This window comes from Neophocaena asiaeorientalis, unplaced genomic scaffold, assembly GCF_003031525.2.
Source record: "Neophocaena asiaeorientalis asiaeorientalis breed wild unplaced genomic scaffold, Neophocaena_asiaeorientalis_V1.1 scaffold223, whole genome shotgun sequence".
In the NCBI taxonomy this organism is placed as follows: domain Eukaryota; kingdom Metazoa; phylum Chordata; class Mammalia; order Artiodactyla; family Phocoenidae; genus Neophocaena; species Neophocaena asiaeorientalis.
In genome coordinates this window covers 3,572,382-3,583,707 of record NW_020175045.1, presented here as the reverse complement: position 1 = coordinate 3,583,707, position 11,326 = coordinate 3,572,382, and the positions used below count along the sequence as shown (strand labels likewise).

At 58.3% G+C, this 11,326-nt stretch overlaps 1 protein-coding gene across 1 annotated transcript in view; it reads left to right on the top strand.

Annotated features, from left to right (window-relative positions):
- Positions 1-9,533, top strand: part of GET4 (guided entry of tail-anchored proteins factor 4) — a 10,720-nt gene extending 1,187 nt beyond the window's left edge. The window contains exons 4-9 of the mRNA XM_024763519.1: positions 702-709; positions 2,077-2,215; positions 3,506-3,646; positions 3,844-3,919; positions 4,032-4,104; positions 8,721-9,533. Of these exons, the coding sequence (XP_024619287.1) occupies positions 702-709; positions 2,077-2,215; positions 3,506-3,646; positions 3,844-3,919; positions 4,032-4,104; positions 8,721-8,806 (523 nt within the window). The 3' untranslated portion in view covers positions 8,807-9,533. The remainder of the gene's footprint in view (positions 1-701; positions 710-2,076; positions 2,216-3,505; positions 3,647-3,843; positions 3,920-4,031; positions 4,105-8,720) is intronic.
- The last annotated feature ends 1,793 nt before the right edge of the window (positions 9,534-11,326 follow it).

Below are 11,326 nucleotides of genomic sequence, written 5' to 3'. Positions count from 1 at the left end.
GGGGGGGGTGGCCCTCAGAGTCCCAAGCCACCGCTGCTCTGTGTGTGAACACCTGCTGTGCTCGGGTGGGCGGGGCATTCCCTTTTATGGAGCTTCCGGTCCCCCACCGGCCACCCGCCCCCCCCTCCCCGCGCTGGGGCCTCCTTCCAGGACGTCCTTCCCCCACTGGCGTTCTGCCAGCACTCCTCTTGTCTTCTAAGTGAGCGTTTGCGGGGGCTGTTCAGTCCACGAGAGGGGGTCACATCCCGGGCTCAGGCAGAGGAAGGGGAGCGGCCTGACTCGCTCTTGGGCGGGTGTGAGGGGGCTGTGCCACCTGGGGCCTCGCGTGGAGGCCGTGTGTGCAGCTCATCCACGTGGTGGTCGAGGGGTCTGGGCCCCACTGGCCAGGTCGGCTCTGTGCCTCGTCCTCACGGGCCTTCACGTCACCCGGGTGGGGTCAGGCAGAGGGACGGCGACCTTGGGCAGGTGTCTTGGGATCGCGCGAGCGGGCCCGACCTCGTCTGTCTGAGGCTGTGGGAATTTGGAAGGTCTAGATGCTCTGTCGTCTAGACCTCTGGACGCTCGTGCTGGGGCTCTGTCGACGGTTCCGTTCAGCCAACGGCCGCCCTCCGCACTGCCTCGTCGGCCGAGCGGGCCACCTGCAGCATCAGTGCCTCGATTCACACCCGCCTCACTCAGCCTGCGTGCCAAGCCAGGCAGAGCTGGAGGGGCCCGTGTCTGTGGAACCCGTGTTACTGGGACCGGCTCCTGGCATGAAGCAGGGAGGGTGGCACCTGCTCAGTGGCTGAAGAGCTGCTCAGAGGCCTCGCTGGGGTCGAGAGCTGTTAAGCTCTCGTATATTTAACATTAAATGTTTGAACCTCAAGACCCAGGCATCTTAAGGTGTCACATCAGGAACAGATGGCGAGTGAGGCCAGTGGGCCCCCGCGCCTGTGGGAGGCCGTGCTGAGGGGCATCTGCAGGGCCCCGGCGGTGGGCGGCCTCCAGGCAGGCGTGTGCTGTGGCCCAGGGCCCGCCACGCTGTGCAGGGCGCCGTGGGAGACCTGCCTGCTCTCGGTGTCCCCGCTCTGCTGGGGTCTCGCGCAGGCGCCTCTCCGGGGCTTGAGGGCGCCTAGTGACCTGCCGGATTTCTCTTCTCACGTGGAGGCTCTGAAACCAAAAGGTCGCTCTTGGGGTTGGAGGGAGAGGAGACCAACAAAACACAACCACACAGAGCATGCTCTTCTCTGAAGTCACCCTGCAGTGCTGGGAGCTGATGCTGGGGGGCAGTGGTGATCTGGGGGTGCCCAGGTGGCAGGACAGTGCTGGTGGAAGGTGGCAGAAGGCCCAGCCTGGGAGGTGTGCCCTCTGTCCGGAAGGAGAGGGAGCCAGTGCGGCGTGTGAGTGGGAACTGGGGGGCTGCCCTGGAGCTGGGTCTCTGCCTTAGCACCGCTGACCCCGGGCGTCCTTCCTGCGCTGCAGGGTGCCGAGTGGCATCCCTGGGCTCCACAGCTAGGTGCCAGAAGCACCCCCAGCTGTGACGGCTGACGCCGGCTCCAGACCTTTCCCTGCGTCTGGAGTAGGGGTCGAGTCGCTCTGGGTGAGAGCCATCGGCGTGGAGGGTGGATCCAAGGGGGAGGAGGGGGTGTGTGTGTCCAGGTGAAACTGGGGAGGTTGGGAGTTTGGTCGCTTTTTAAGAAAACAGACCATTAGAACCCACTTAGAGCCCAGTAACCGGTTTAGAGTCAAAGGCTCAGAACAGCGGAGCATCAGAGGAAGCACCATCCCTGGAGGGCCAGCATCCAGCCCTGTCCTGGTCCTCGTCAGAACGGCAGACTCGGGGCCAAGAGGGCCGCTGGGCTCCGTCGTGCACACACCGCACTGGCGGGATGCGGGTTCTGCCCCAGGGCTTGAGGCCGCCTTCCTGTCCAGCTCCCAGCTGACCCCGATTCGAGTGGGGACAGTCTGGCCTCTGCTGGGGACACAGCCCAGGTGGAAGTCAGCGCGGCGATGACGTAGGACCGCCATCCTCCCTGCCTGCGGGGCGGGGGGGGGAGGAGGGGACACTCACAGCTGCCTCCTTGCCTGCCTCCGCAGAACAGAACTACTGTGAGTCCCGGTACCACTTCCTGCACTCCAGCGACGGGGAGGGCTGTGCCAACATGCTGGTGGAGTACTCCACGGCCCGGGGCTTCCGCAGCGAGGTGGACATGTTCGTGGCCCAGGCTGTCCTCCAGTAGGTACCCGCTTGCTGTCCGGCCCTTGCGTCCGTGGCCTCCTGGGGTCCAGGGCTGGCCTCTGGTTGAGCCTCGCGTGAGGACAGGCCTGAAGTCACTCAGTGTCCCACACGCAGCTCACGTCCCCCAGTGTGACTCCTGCTGCTGACCTCCGGGCACCCCAGACGTGCCCCTCAGCTCCCCTAGGCCGACTTGTAACATTTCCATTGGCGGTAGAAGTACTTTCCGTGCTTTAAATCAGCGTCCTGTTGCCGTTGAGTTTCTCTTTTCCCCGTCATCTACTGCGTTCGGGGGCGGTGGCTAGTGTCGTGCACCTGTTTGTTTAGGACACGCACACTTAGCAAATGTTCAGCCTCCTGGGATGTTACGTGCGCGTGCATCACAGCCTTTGTTCAAAGGCCGTTTGCCTTCCCAGGTGTTTTGTGCATCCAGACACAGTGATGGGGGAGTTGCCCGCCCACTCCGCACCTCAGCTCTGTGCCTGCCCCTCTGTCCCCGTTGGGCCGCCTCCTCTTTAGTTTTCTCTCGACAATTTATTTTGAAAATACTGAAACACAGCAGAGTCGCTAGAGGCGTGACCACCCCGTTGGGCTCACACAACCGAGAGCACACGTTGGGTGACCTGGGGCCTGACCTCCCTTCCCACTGGACCACGTGTTTGTCCCACCACGTGCCTGTCGATGAGATTACTCCCTCCCAGAAAAGCACTTGGATCTGGTGGCCGGGCCTTGGGATGGGGTGTGTCCCACGAGTTGGGGTGGACGGGGAGCTTCCGAGCTCTGACATGTCACCACTTGTTGCTGAATCTCTGTGACTTTGAAAACGAAGCCTGTTTAAAATCCAGAACTCACTGGCCCTGGCTTTGGCATGTGGTGCCAGTGTTTGCTCTGGCGTGAGCCCTTTCTCGTCCATCCCTCCGTTGAGGGCGGGCACCACAGTAAAGTCTGGCCGTGGACACGCCCTCCACGGGGCGGAAACAGGAGCCGGGGCAGCCTCTGGGCCACCGTGCTCTCGCGGGCAGGGGCAGACAGGTGTGGGACAGGTTCAGGGAGCCCTGCCGTCTCCTGGATCTGTTGACCTTGAACACGTCGCCTTCCCAAGTTAGTTGTCCCCGGCCGTAAACCTTGGGACTCCCTGGGGTGGCTGGTCCACGCGAGGGGCCTGGCTGGTGCCCTCGGGGTGTTGCACGGGGGCACGGGCCACATGGGGCCCTCTGGGCAGGCACTTGTAGAAACCCGTTTCCTCCTCCTGCGGTCAGGTGTGCCCACTCACTGGGATGTTATTTCCAGGTTTCTCTGTTTAAAAAACAAAAGCAGCGCGTCAGTGGTGTTCACGACGTACACACGGAAACACCCGTCCATCGAGAGCGGCCCTCCCTTCGTGCAGCCCCTGCTCAACTTCCTCTGGTTTCTGCTGCTGGCCGTCGATGGGTGAGCGTGCCTGCGTGCGTGTAGAGGCGTGTGGGTGAGGCGTGCGCACGTGCTTGTGTGGAGGGGCGCACACGTGTGCGTGGAAGCACGCAGAGATGTGTGGGTGAGCGTGCGTCGGGGGGTGGAGTCGTGCGGTTTCTGTCCACGTCCTTGGTCTCGTGTGGGCATCGGCTATGCTGTGCTCTGTCCTGTTCCAGGGGGAAGCTGACGGTGTTCACGGTGCTGTGTGAACAGTACCAGCCATCCCTCCGGCGGGACCCCATGTACAACGAGGTGAGGGGCGGGGGTCAGCCGCTGGAGGGGGAGGGGGAGAGACACTGTGCGCGGGGTCCGCGTGCAGCCTCGGGCTCAGCGCCCTCCGCAACCACGCCTGTGCCTCTTCCAGTACCTCGACAGGATAGGACAGCTCTTCTTCGGCGTGCCACCCAAGCAGACGTCTTCCTACGGAGGCTTGCTAGGTGAGGGGCTCGTGGGGCGGGGGGCTCATAGTGGGGGCTTGTGGGTGAGGCCCAGAGCGTGGTGTGCCGGCCGGGGGAGCAGGGCAGGCAGGGGCCTGGAGCGGGGCCTGGTGCCAGCAGGAGGGTTGCGGGCTCCTAGCTGTTTCCCTCTGCGTGTTCCCCAAGCAGAGCTCGTTCGGCCCCCGATGAATAATTGTCCCCTGGGGTCCCTCTCCGTTGGCCACAGGATCGAAGCCAGATTTCTTTTTGTGGTAAAATACACATTACATACAATTCCCCACCTTAACGGTGCTTAAGTACACGGGACAGTTGTGTGAACTACATGCGCGCTGCCGTGCAGTGGATCTCCGGACCTTTCCGTCTTCCCAAACTGAGACTCTGCCCCCATTACACACTGGCTCCCGGTGCCCACCCCCTACTTTCTGTCTCTGTGAACCTCCAGGGACCTCACATAAGTGGAATCGCACAGTGTCCTCCTTTGCCGGCTTATGTCACTGTCAGGTTCAACCCTGTTGTAGCAGGTGCCAGGATTTCCTTCCTCTTTAAGGCTGATTCATGTTCCATCGTGTGGATAAGACTGCATCTTCCGTGGACACCGGGGTTCTTCCACCTTTGGCTGCTGTGAATGTGGGTGTACAAGTTACCTCCTTAAGGTCTTGCTTTCGGTGCTTCTGGGACGCGCAGAAGCAGAGTTGCTGGGTCTGTTTAACGTTTTGAGGAAGCGCCACACTGATCCCGCAGCAGCTGCTCCCACAGCAGGGCACAGGGGTCCCAGTTCCTCCTCGTTCTTGCCAGCAGTTGCTGTTCTCTGGCCTTTTTGGCAGTTGGCATCTTATTAATGGGTCTGAGGTGGTGTCTCTGTTTGGATTGTCCTGATTTGCACTTCCCTAGGGACTAAGCACGTTGCGTATCTTTCGCGTGCTTATTGGCCGTTTGTGTGTGTGCCTGTTCGTGTCATTTGCTTATTTTTGAGTCATGTTGGTGGTTTTGCAGGTTCTCTACACTGGGTATTAATTCCCTTCCAGATACATGATTTGCAAATATTTTCTCCCATTCTGCGGGTTGCCTTCTTTATTTTTTTTTAAAGAAGACTTTATTTTTTTAAAGCAGTACAGATTGACAGCAAAATTAAGAGGACGGTACAGAGATTTCGCATAAATACCCCTTCCCCGCCACAGGCGCGGCCTCCCCATTATCAGCGTCCCCCAGCAGATGGTACATTTATTACGGGTGAACCTGCATTGACATGTCATTATCACCCAAAGTCCAACATATCGATACATAAATTAGGGTTCATTTTTGGTGTTTACCTTCTGTGGGTTTGGACAAATGTGTGATGACGTGTGTCCGCCATTACCGTATTGTGCAGAGTCGTGGTGCCCTAAAAAATTCTCTGTGTTCCACCTGTTCATCCGTCCCTCCCTTGTTGCCTTTTTACTCCCTGGAGTGTCTTTTGATGCACAAAATATTTTACTTTTCATGAAGTCTAATTTGTCTATTTTCCTTTTGTTGCTTCTGCCTTTGGTGTCATTTCCAAATCCAGTGTCACAAAGCTTTTGCTCTGTGGTTTCTTCTAAGAGTTTTATTATTTTAGGTTTTCCATTTAGGTCCTTGATCCAATTTGAGGTGGTTTTTTTATGTGGTGTTTTACTTACATAAGGGTCCAGCTTCATTCTTTGGCATGTGGATTTCCAGTTTTCCCAGCACCAGTTGTTGAATAGACTGTCCTTTCCCCATCAAGTGGGCACAGAACCCTTGTCAAAAATCATTTGACCATATATGCGAGGGTTCATTTCTGGGTTCTGTATTCCATTGGTCGATATCTGTCTCTGTGCCAGGACCACACTCTTTTGATGACTACTGCTTTGTAGTAAATTTTGAAATGAGAAAGTGTGAGACTTCCAGCTTTGTTCTTTGTCAAGATCGTTTTGGCTCTTTGAGTTCCCTGAGATTCCATATGAATTTTAGGATGGGTTTTTCTATTTCTGCCAAAAAATGTTTTGGGGATTTGAGATTTCATTAAATCTGTAGATTGCTGTGGGTAGTATGACATTTTAACAATATGAAGTCTTTTAGTCTAGGAACATGGGATGTTCGCGTTTATTCAGTCTAGGAACATGGGATGTTCGCGTTTATTCAGTCTAGGAACATGGGATGTTCGCGTTTATTTACGTCTTTAATTTCTTTCAGGAATTTTTTATAGTTTTGATTGTACAATTTTTCACCTCTCTGGTTAAGCTAATTACTAAGTATTTTATTCTTTTTGATGCTATTGTAAATGGAATTGTTTCTGTAAATAAGTTATTTTGTAGACTCTTCAGAAGTGTTCACAACAAGTAAAGTCATATCACTTGCAAGCAGATCATTTCACTACTCTTTTTCAACTTGGAATTCTTTTCTTTTTCTTGCCTAATTGCTCTGGCTAGAACTTCAGGTTCAGTTGACCCTTGAACAGCGTGGAGGTTAGGGGTGCTGACCCCCTGCACGGTTGAAAATCGGCATATTAACTCAGTTGGCCCATCGTATCTGTGGAGTCAACCAACTGCGGACCAGGTAGTACTTCAGTATGTATGTAGAAAACAGGCCACAATAAGTGGGCCCACACAGTGCAAACCCGTGTTGTTCAGGGGTCACCTGTACCACGTTGAACACAAGTGGTGGGAGCGGCACTCCCGCCTTGTTCCTGATCTCAGAGGAAGAGCTTTGAGTCCGTCGCCGCCGAGCGAGATGTCTGCTGTGGGTTGTTCGTGTAAGCCTTTGACTACATCGTAACGCGAGATGGTTTCCTGTGTTCTTTCTGGGTGAGTGTTTTCGTGAAGGGGTGTGGAATCTGTCACGTGCTTTTTGTGCGTCGTTTGAGGTGATCGCTGGTTTTTCCTTCACTCTGTTGTGGGGCGTCACGTTGACTGATTTTCACGTGCGTTCCAGGAGCAGATCCCACTTGGTCATGGCGGCTGATTCTTTCACTGTGCTGCTGAATGCGGTCTGCTAGTATTGTGTTGAGGACTTGTGCATCAGTGTTCATAAGGGATACCGGTCTGTCGTTTTCTTTTCTCATAGTGGCTTTTCTGGGTTTGGTAGTGGAAGGATGGGTGGCACCAATTCGGATGGGTGGCACCAATTCAGTAGCTTCCCCAGTGAAGCCGCGAGGTTCAGGGCTTTTCTTGTTGGGAGAGATTACACAGTCTCCTTACTCATTAGAGTCTCTTCAGAGTATGTATTTCTTTGTGCTTCAGTCTTGGTAGGTGCTGGTGGCCAGATCGCTGACCCTACCTCTCAAGGCCAGGCCACCTCCCCGTGTCCTGCCCGTTCTTCTGATGCAGCCTTGGGGCTCCTGATCGGACTCCTGCCCTCCAGCAGGGTGGGGACCAGTGCAGTCCTGCACTTAAAAGTGGGTTTTGCTATCCTTAATGTTTTACTTTTGAATAAGTAAAGCTTGTCTCACAGAGTCCAGATGTGCAGGCTCGTACCCAGCCTTGCCACTGTCCCATGGTGACTTGCAGGCCAGGCAGTGCTAGGTTTCCTTAGCTTCCTTCCAGGGGGGACTTGGCAGGCACGCAGACGGCCTGCAGTGGCAGGACCGCCAGGCTGGCCCCTCGGCGCCTGGTCTCGCTGCCCCGAGTTGCTGCTCCTGGCCCTGCCTCGTGGGGCTCTCCTGGGGGGAGGGTGGAATGAGCGTTTGTCGTTTTCGTGGCCATCGTCAAACTGTGCTCCGTGGAAAGGTCTTCCTGTCTCCCAGATTATTTGAAAAGCTGTTTCCCCTTAAGTACAAGTTGGACTTTTTACCTGTAAACTGGGTCTGTCTGGAGTTTTAGTGGAAGGTGTGGGGGGCCACTTCCCTTCTCCAGGCTCTCATTGTCACAGCCACTCGTCTCGGTGGCTGTGTCCTGTCCTGCCCACACCTTGGGCTTCTGCAGCGTCTGTCCGTCCACAGTCGTGGTGACATTTTAGCACGTTCAGTCTCGGGCTGCTGTGACTGTCAGCTACTGCGTTCCCGTCTGACTCCCTTCGTTTTCCTACAGAACTTCCAACCGTGTTGGCGCCAGGTGCGGTGACTGGGCCGAGTTCACTGCAGCCCGAGGAGGCTTTTACCCTGGGGGCACTGCTTGCCCTCTGTTTGTCGTTCCCCTTTGCGAGTCGGTTTAGCGCACTTTTTAAACTTTGCTTTTCTATTGACATGATAGTTCTTTGGATAAAAATTAGGTAAAAAGGAAAAGTGTCCATCTTGACAAGGCCCACAGCAGTTAACGTTGTTATGTGTCGGCTTCGGAACTGTAACATCTGACTGACTTCTGTGTCACTTGGGAGTTAACATGTGAGCGAGTTACCTGCCGATCGGCCACCCGTGATACTCCCAGGCCCGTCCTGGCAGCTGTGCAGCGTCCCCTCGACAGGCACCTGGGTCTTCTCCCCTCGCGGCCCCAGCAGGATCCCTGCGTCTCCGGGCACGGCAGACGCATTTCTGTGGAGAGACCCCCGGAGGGGGCTCCGGGGTTGGGCTGCTGTTGTCTTGCCAGGCCCCGGTCACGGCGCCGTGGGAGGAGGCGGCGTCCGGGGGGTCGGGCAGCGGGCGAGGTGCGGCCGTGGCCCTGACAGCGCCGTGCACCTCCTTCCAGGGAACCTTCTGAGCAGCCTCATGGGCTCCTCGGAGCAGGAGGGCGAGGACAGTCAGGACGACAGCAGCCCCATTGAGCTCGACTGACGCCCGCGGACCTGCACGGACTCGGCCTGGACTGCGGCGGGTGCGGCTCCCGATGCGGGTCCAGACCTGGGCCCCCCGGGCTCCGGCCGAGGCCGAGGGGCCGCACGTCGGGTGTTCTGGGGCTGCCGGGGCCGTGCTGGCCAGGCCGCCGTGTACCCTGAGATGACCCCAATAAAGCACAGGCCCTGCCGCGCCTCCTCTCCCGGCCCTTGTGTCTGGTTTGCTTGGGGAGGGCTCGGTCTTGCACAGGAGGGCCCTGTGGCACGCAGCAGGGGTGCCATGCCCTCAGGTGGGGCGGGGGTGGCCTGGCACGTGTCCTGGGGAGCGCCTGGGCGGCTGCTCCACGTTACACCCCAGGAGCCGCAGCCGAGCGCCCAGCCGTTCGGAAAGGCGTCTCGTCTGGGAGGCTGCAGGACCGTCCACCGTCGTGGGGCAGTATTTATTGTCTCCAGGTGATTGATTCCTTTGACCTGATGGTTTAGGTTTTAACCAAATGATCGGCCCAGGAGCGAGCAGATCTGTCCCTTCTCACTGATTGTGTCAGATGCCCCGGGATAGTTACAAAATGGGAAACACTTTTATTTTTTCACAATTATAAGAGTCGTAGATTAATACCCAGTGATCATGCATGGGAAGGAACGGAATACACAATTTTATTTACTGTAAAAATGGAATTTAAAGGAAGGTTGGTGTTCGTGTTGAGTTTAAATAAATCCTTTGTACTGGGCTTGGCAGCACTGGTCCTTTCTGAGTGAGCTCCTGGGGCTGGTCGTGGGCTGGGCCACGGGGCTGGGGCTGTGAGCAGTGGCCAGGGAGCCCCCCGTGCGGGGCACGGGCACCGTGACCGGTGTTTTCCAGTTCTGTCTGGAGTGTGTCCTTGGTGGGCGGCAGCAAGTAGCCAGTGTTGTTGAGAGTGTCGCGATTTTAGACGTAAAATACAGTGTTTTATTTCAGTCATCTGCGGAAGCCCAGTCTGTGGACAGGTGAGGCCTCACAGGCTCTGCAAGCAGCCTGTGGGGCTGGGGGCGCCCTGTGGTGTCAGCGCTGTGGTTGGGACACGTCGTGCTGTTGTCGCAGGCGGCCGCCTGTGTCTGCGACTCCCCCACCTCTGTGCAGGGGCTGCCCAAGCCTGCGCCAGCCTCGGGCCTGAGGAACAGGGCGGGGGGCCCTGCCAGCAGGAGGGGCGGGCCTGGTGTGGACCATACGGGTCCTGCCTCATCGGAGAAATTCTTGCCACCGGTCGTGCAGCTGTTCAGGGTGCTTTGTCGTCTCTCTCTGGACTTTTCTGGGTCGCGCGTGTGGCTGTGCACGCGCTCAGACAAGCGCACAGGCCTCACTGGTGCTGAGCCGGCGCCCGAGCTCCCAGGGCCCGAGGCTGAGTCCACGAGGGCACGTGGGTGGGCGGCCCTGCATGGCCACGAAGGTTTCGGGGAGCCCGGGCTTTCGCTTCTGCCTCATCTGGAAGACAGTGGACCTGGGTTCTCGGGGAAAGGGTGACCCCGCAGCCTCGCCTGGGCTAGGAGGCACTGCCTGGGGCAGGAAGGGTTTAGGGGAGAAAGGGGCCATGGCCCTGGGTGGCCCTGCAGCTGTTCTCACCCCCAGCCATCTTGGGGACCCCTGACCTGGCAGCCTTAGCTGGGCCCCCACTGCCAGGGGAGGGGGGCCTTGTGCTCCCCCTTTTACCCCGCAGTCCCTGCTCAGAATCCAGGTGCACGATGGGTCTGAGCTGTGGGCGCTCGCTCAGATGAGAGGGGAGATGATGATGGGGGCTCGGAGGAAGGGTGCCCTCCCTCGTCCTCTGGGTGTCGCCCACAGCCGGGCCGAGGCCCTTGGGTGCCCCTCTCCTGGGGGCGTCCCTTCCCTGGCAGGTCCTCCTGGGGGCCCAGAGCCCCCACTTTATTCCAAGATGTGACATGGAGGGGGGACACCCTGGCTCAGGGCCCCTCTCCTGGTCCCAACAGCTGGACCAGGGCTCCCCTGGGAGCACGTCTCAGCCACACCCACACAGGATGCCGCCCAGGTAACCCAGCAGGTGAGATTTCCTGGCCTGGGGAGGCGGGACCCCCTATGCACGTCCTGCCCCCAAGTTCTCCACCACACAGGGTTCCTTCCCTCCCTCACCTCCTCCCCCAGGTATGTTCTCATAGATGTCCCCCATCCCCCCAGGGCACCCAGGGAGAGGCACGCTGGGGTCCGGGCAGCGGCGCGGACGCGGGCCTCCATCCTCCAAGGGTTCGAAGACCGTGAGGGCAGGCGGAGGGCGGGTCATGTCAGCGCGGAGTCCGGAGCCAGTGTGGGAAGTGCCCCAGCTGCGGGCGGGGGTGGGTGCAGCCAGCCCTGTGGCCCAGGCCCGGGGGGCTCCAGCCTTCGGGGCATCTGACCCCCGGGACCCCCCGCAGACATGCGGGTCGGCTTGCTGAGGGAGCCAGGGCCCTGTCTGCCACTCCAGCCCCTGGGACCCCACAGCTGACAGCGGGTGTTCAATAAATAATTGCTGGGGGAGGGTGGGGGGAGTGAGGG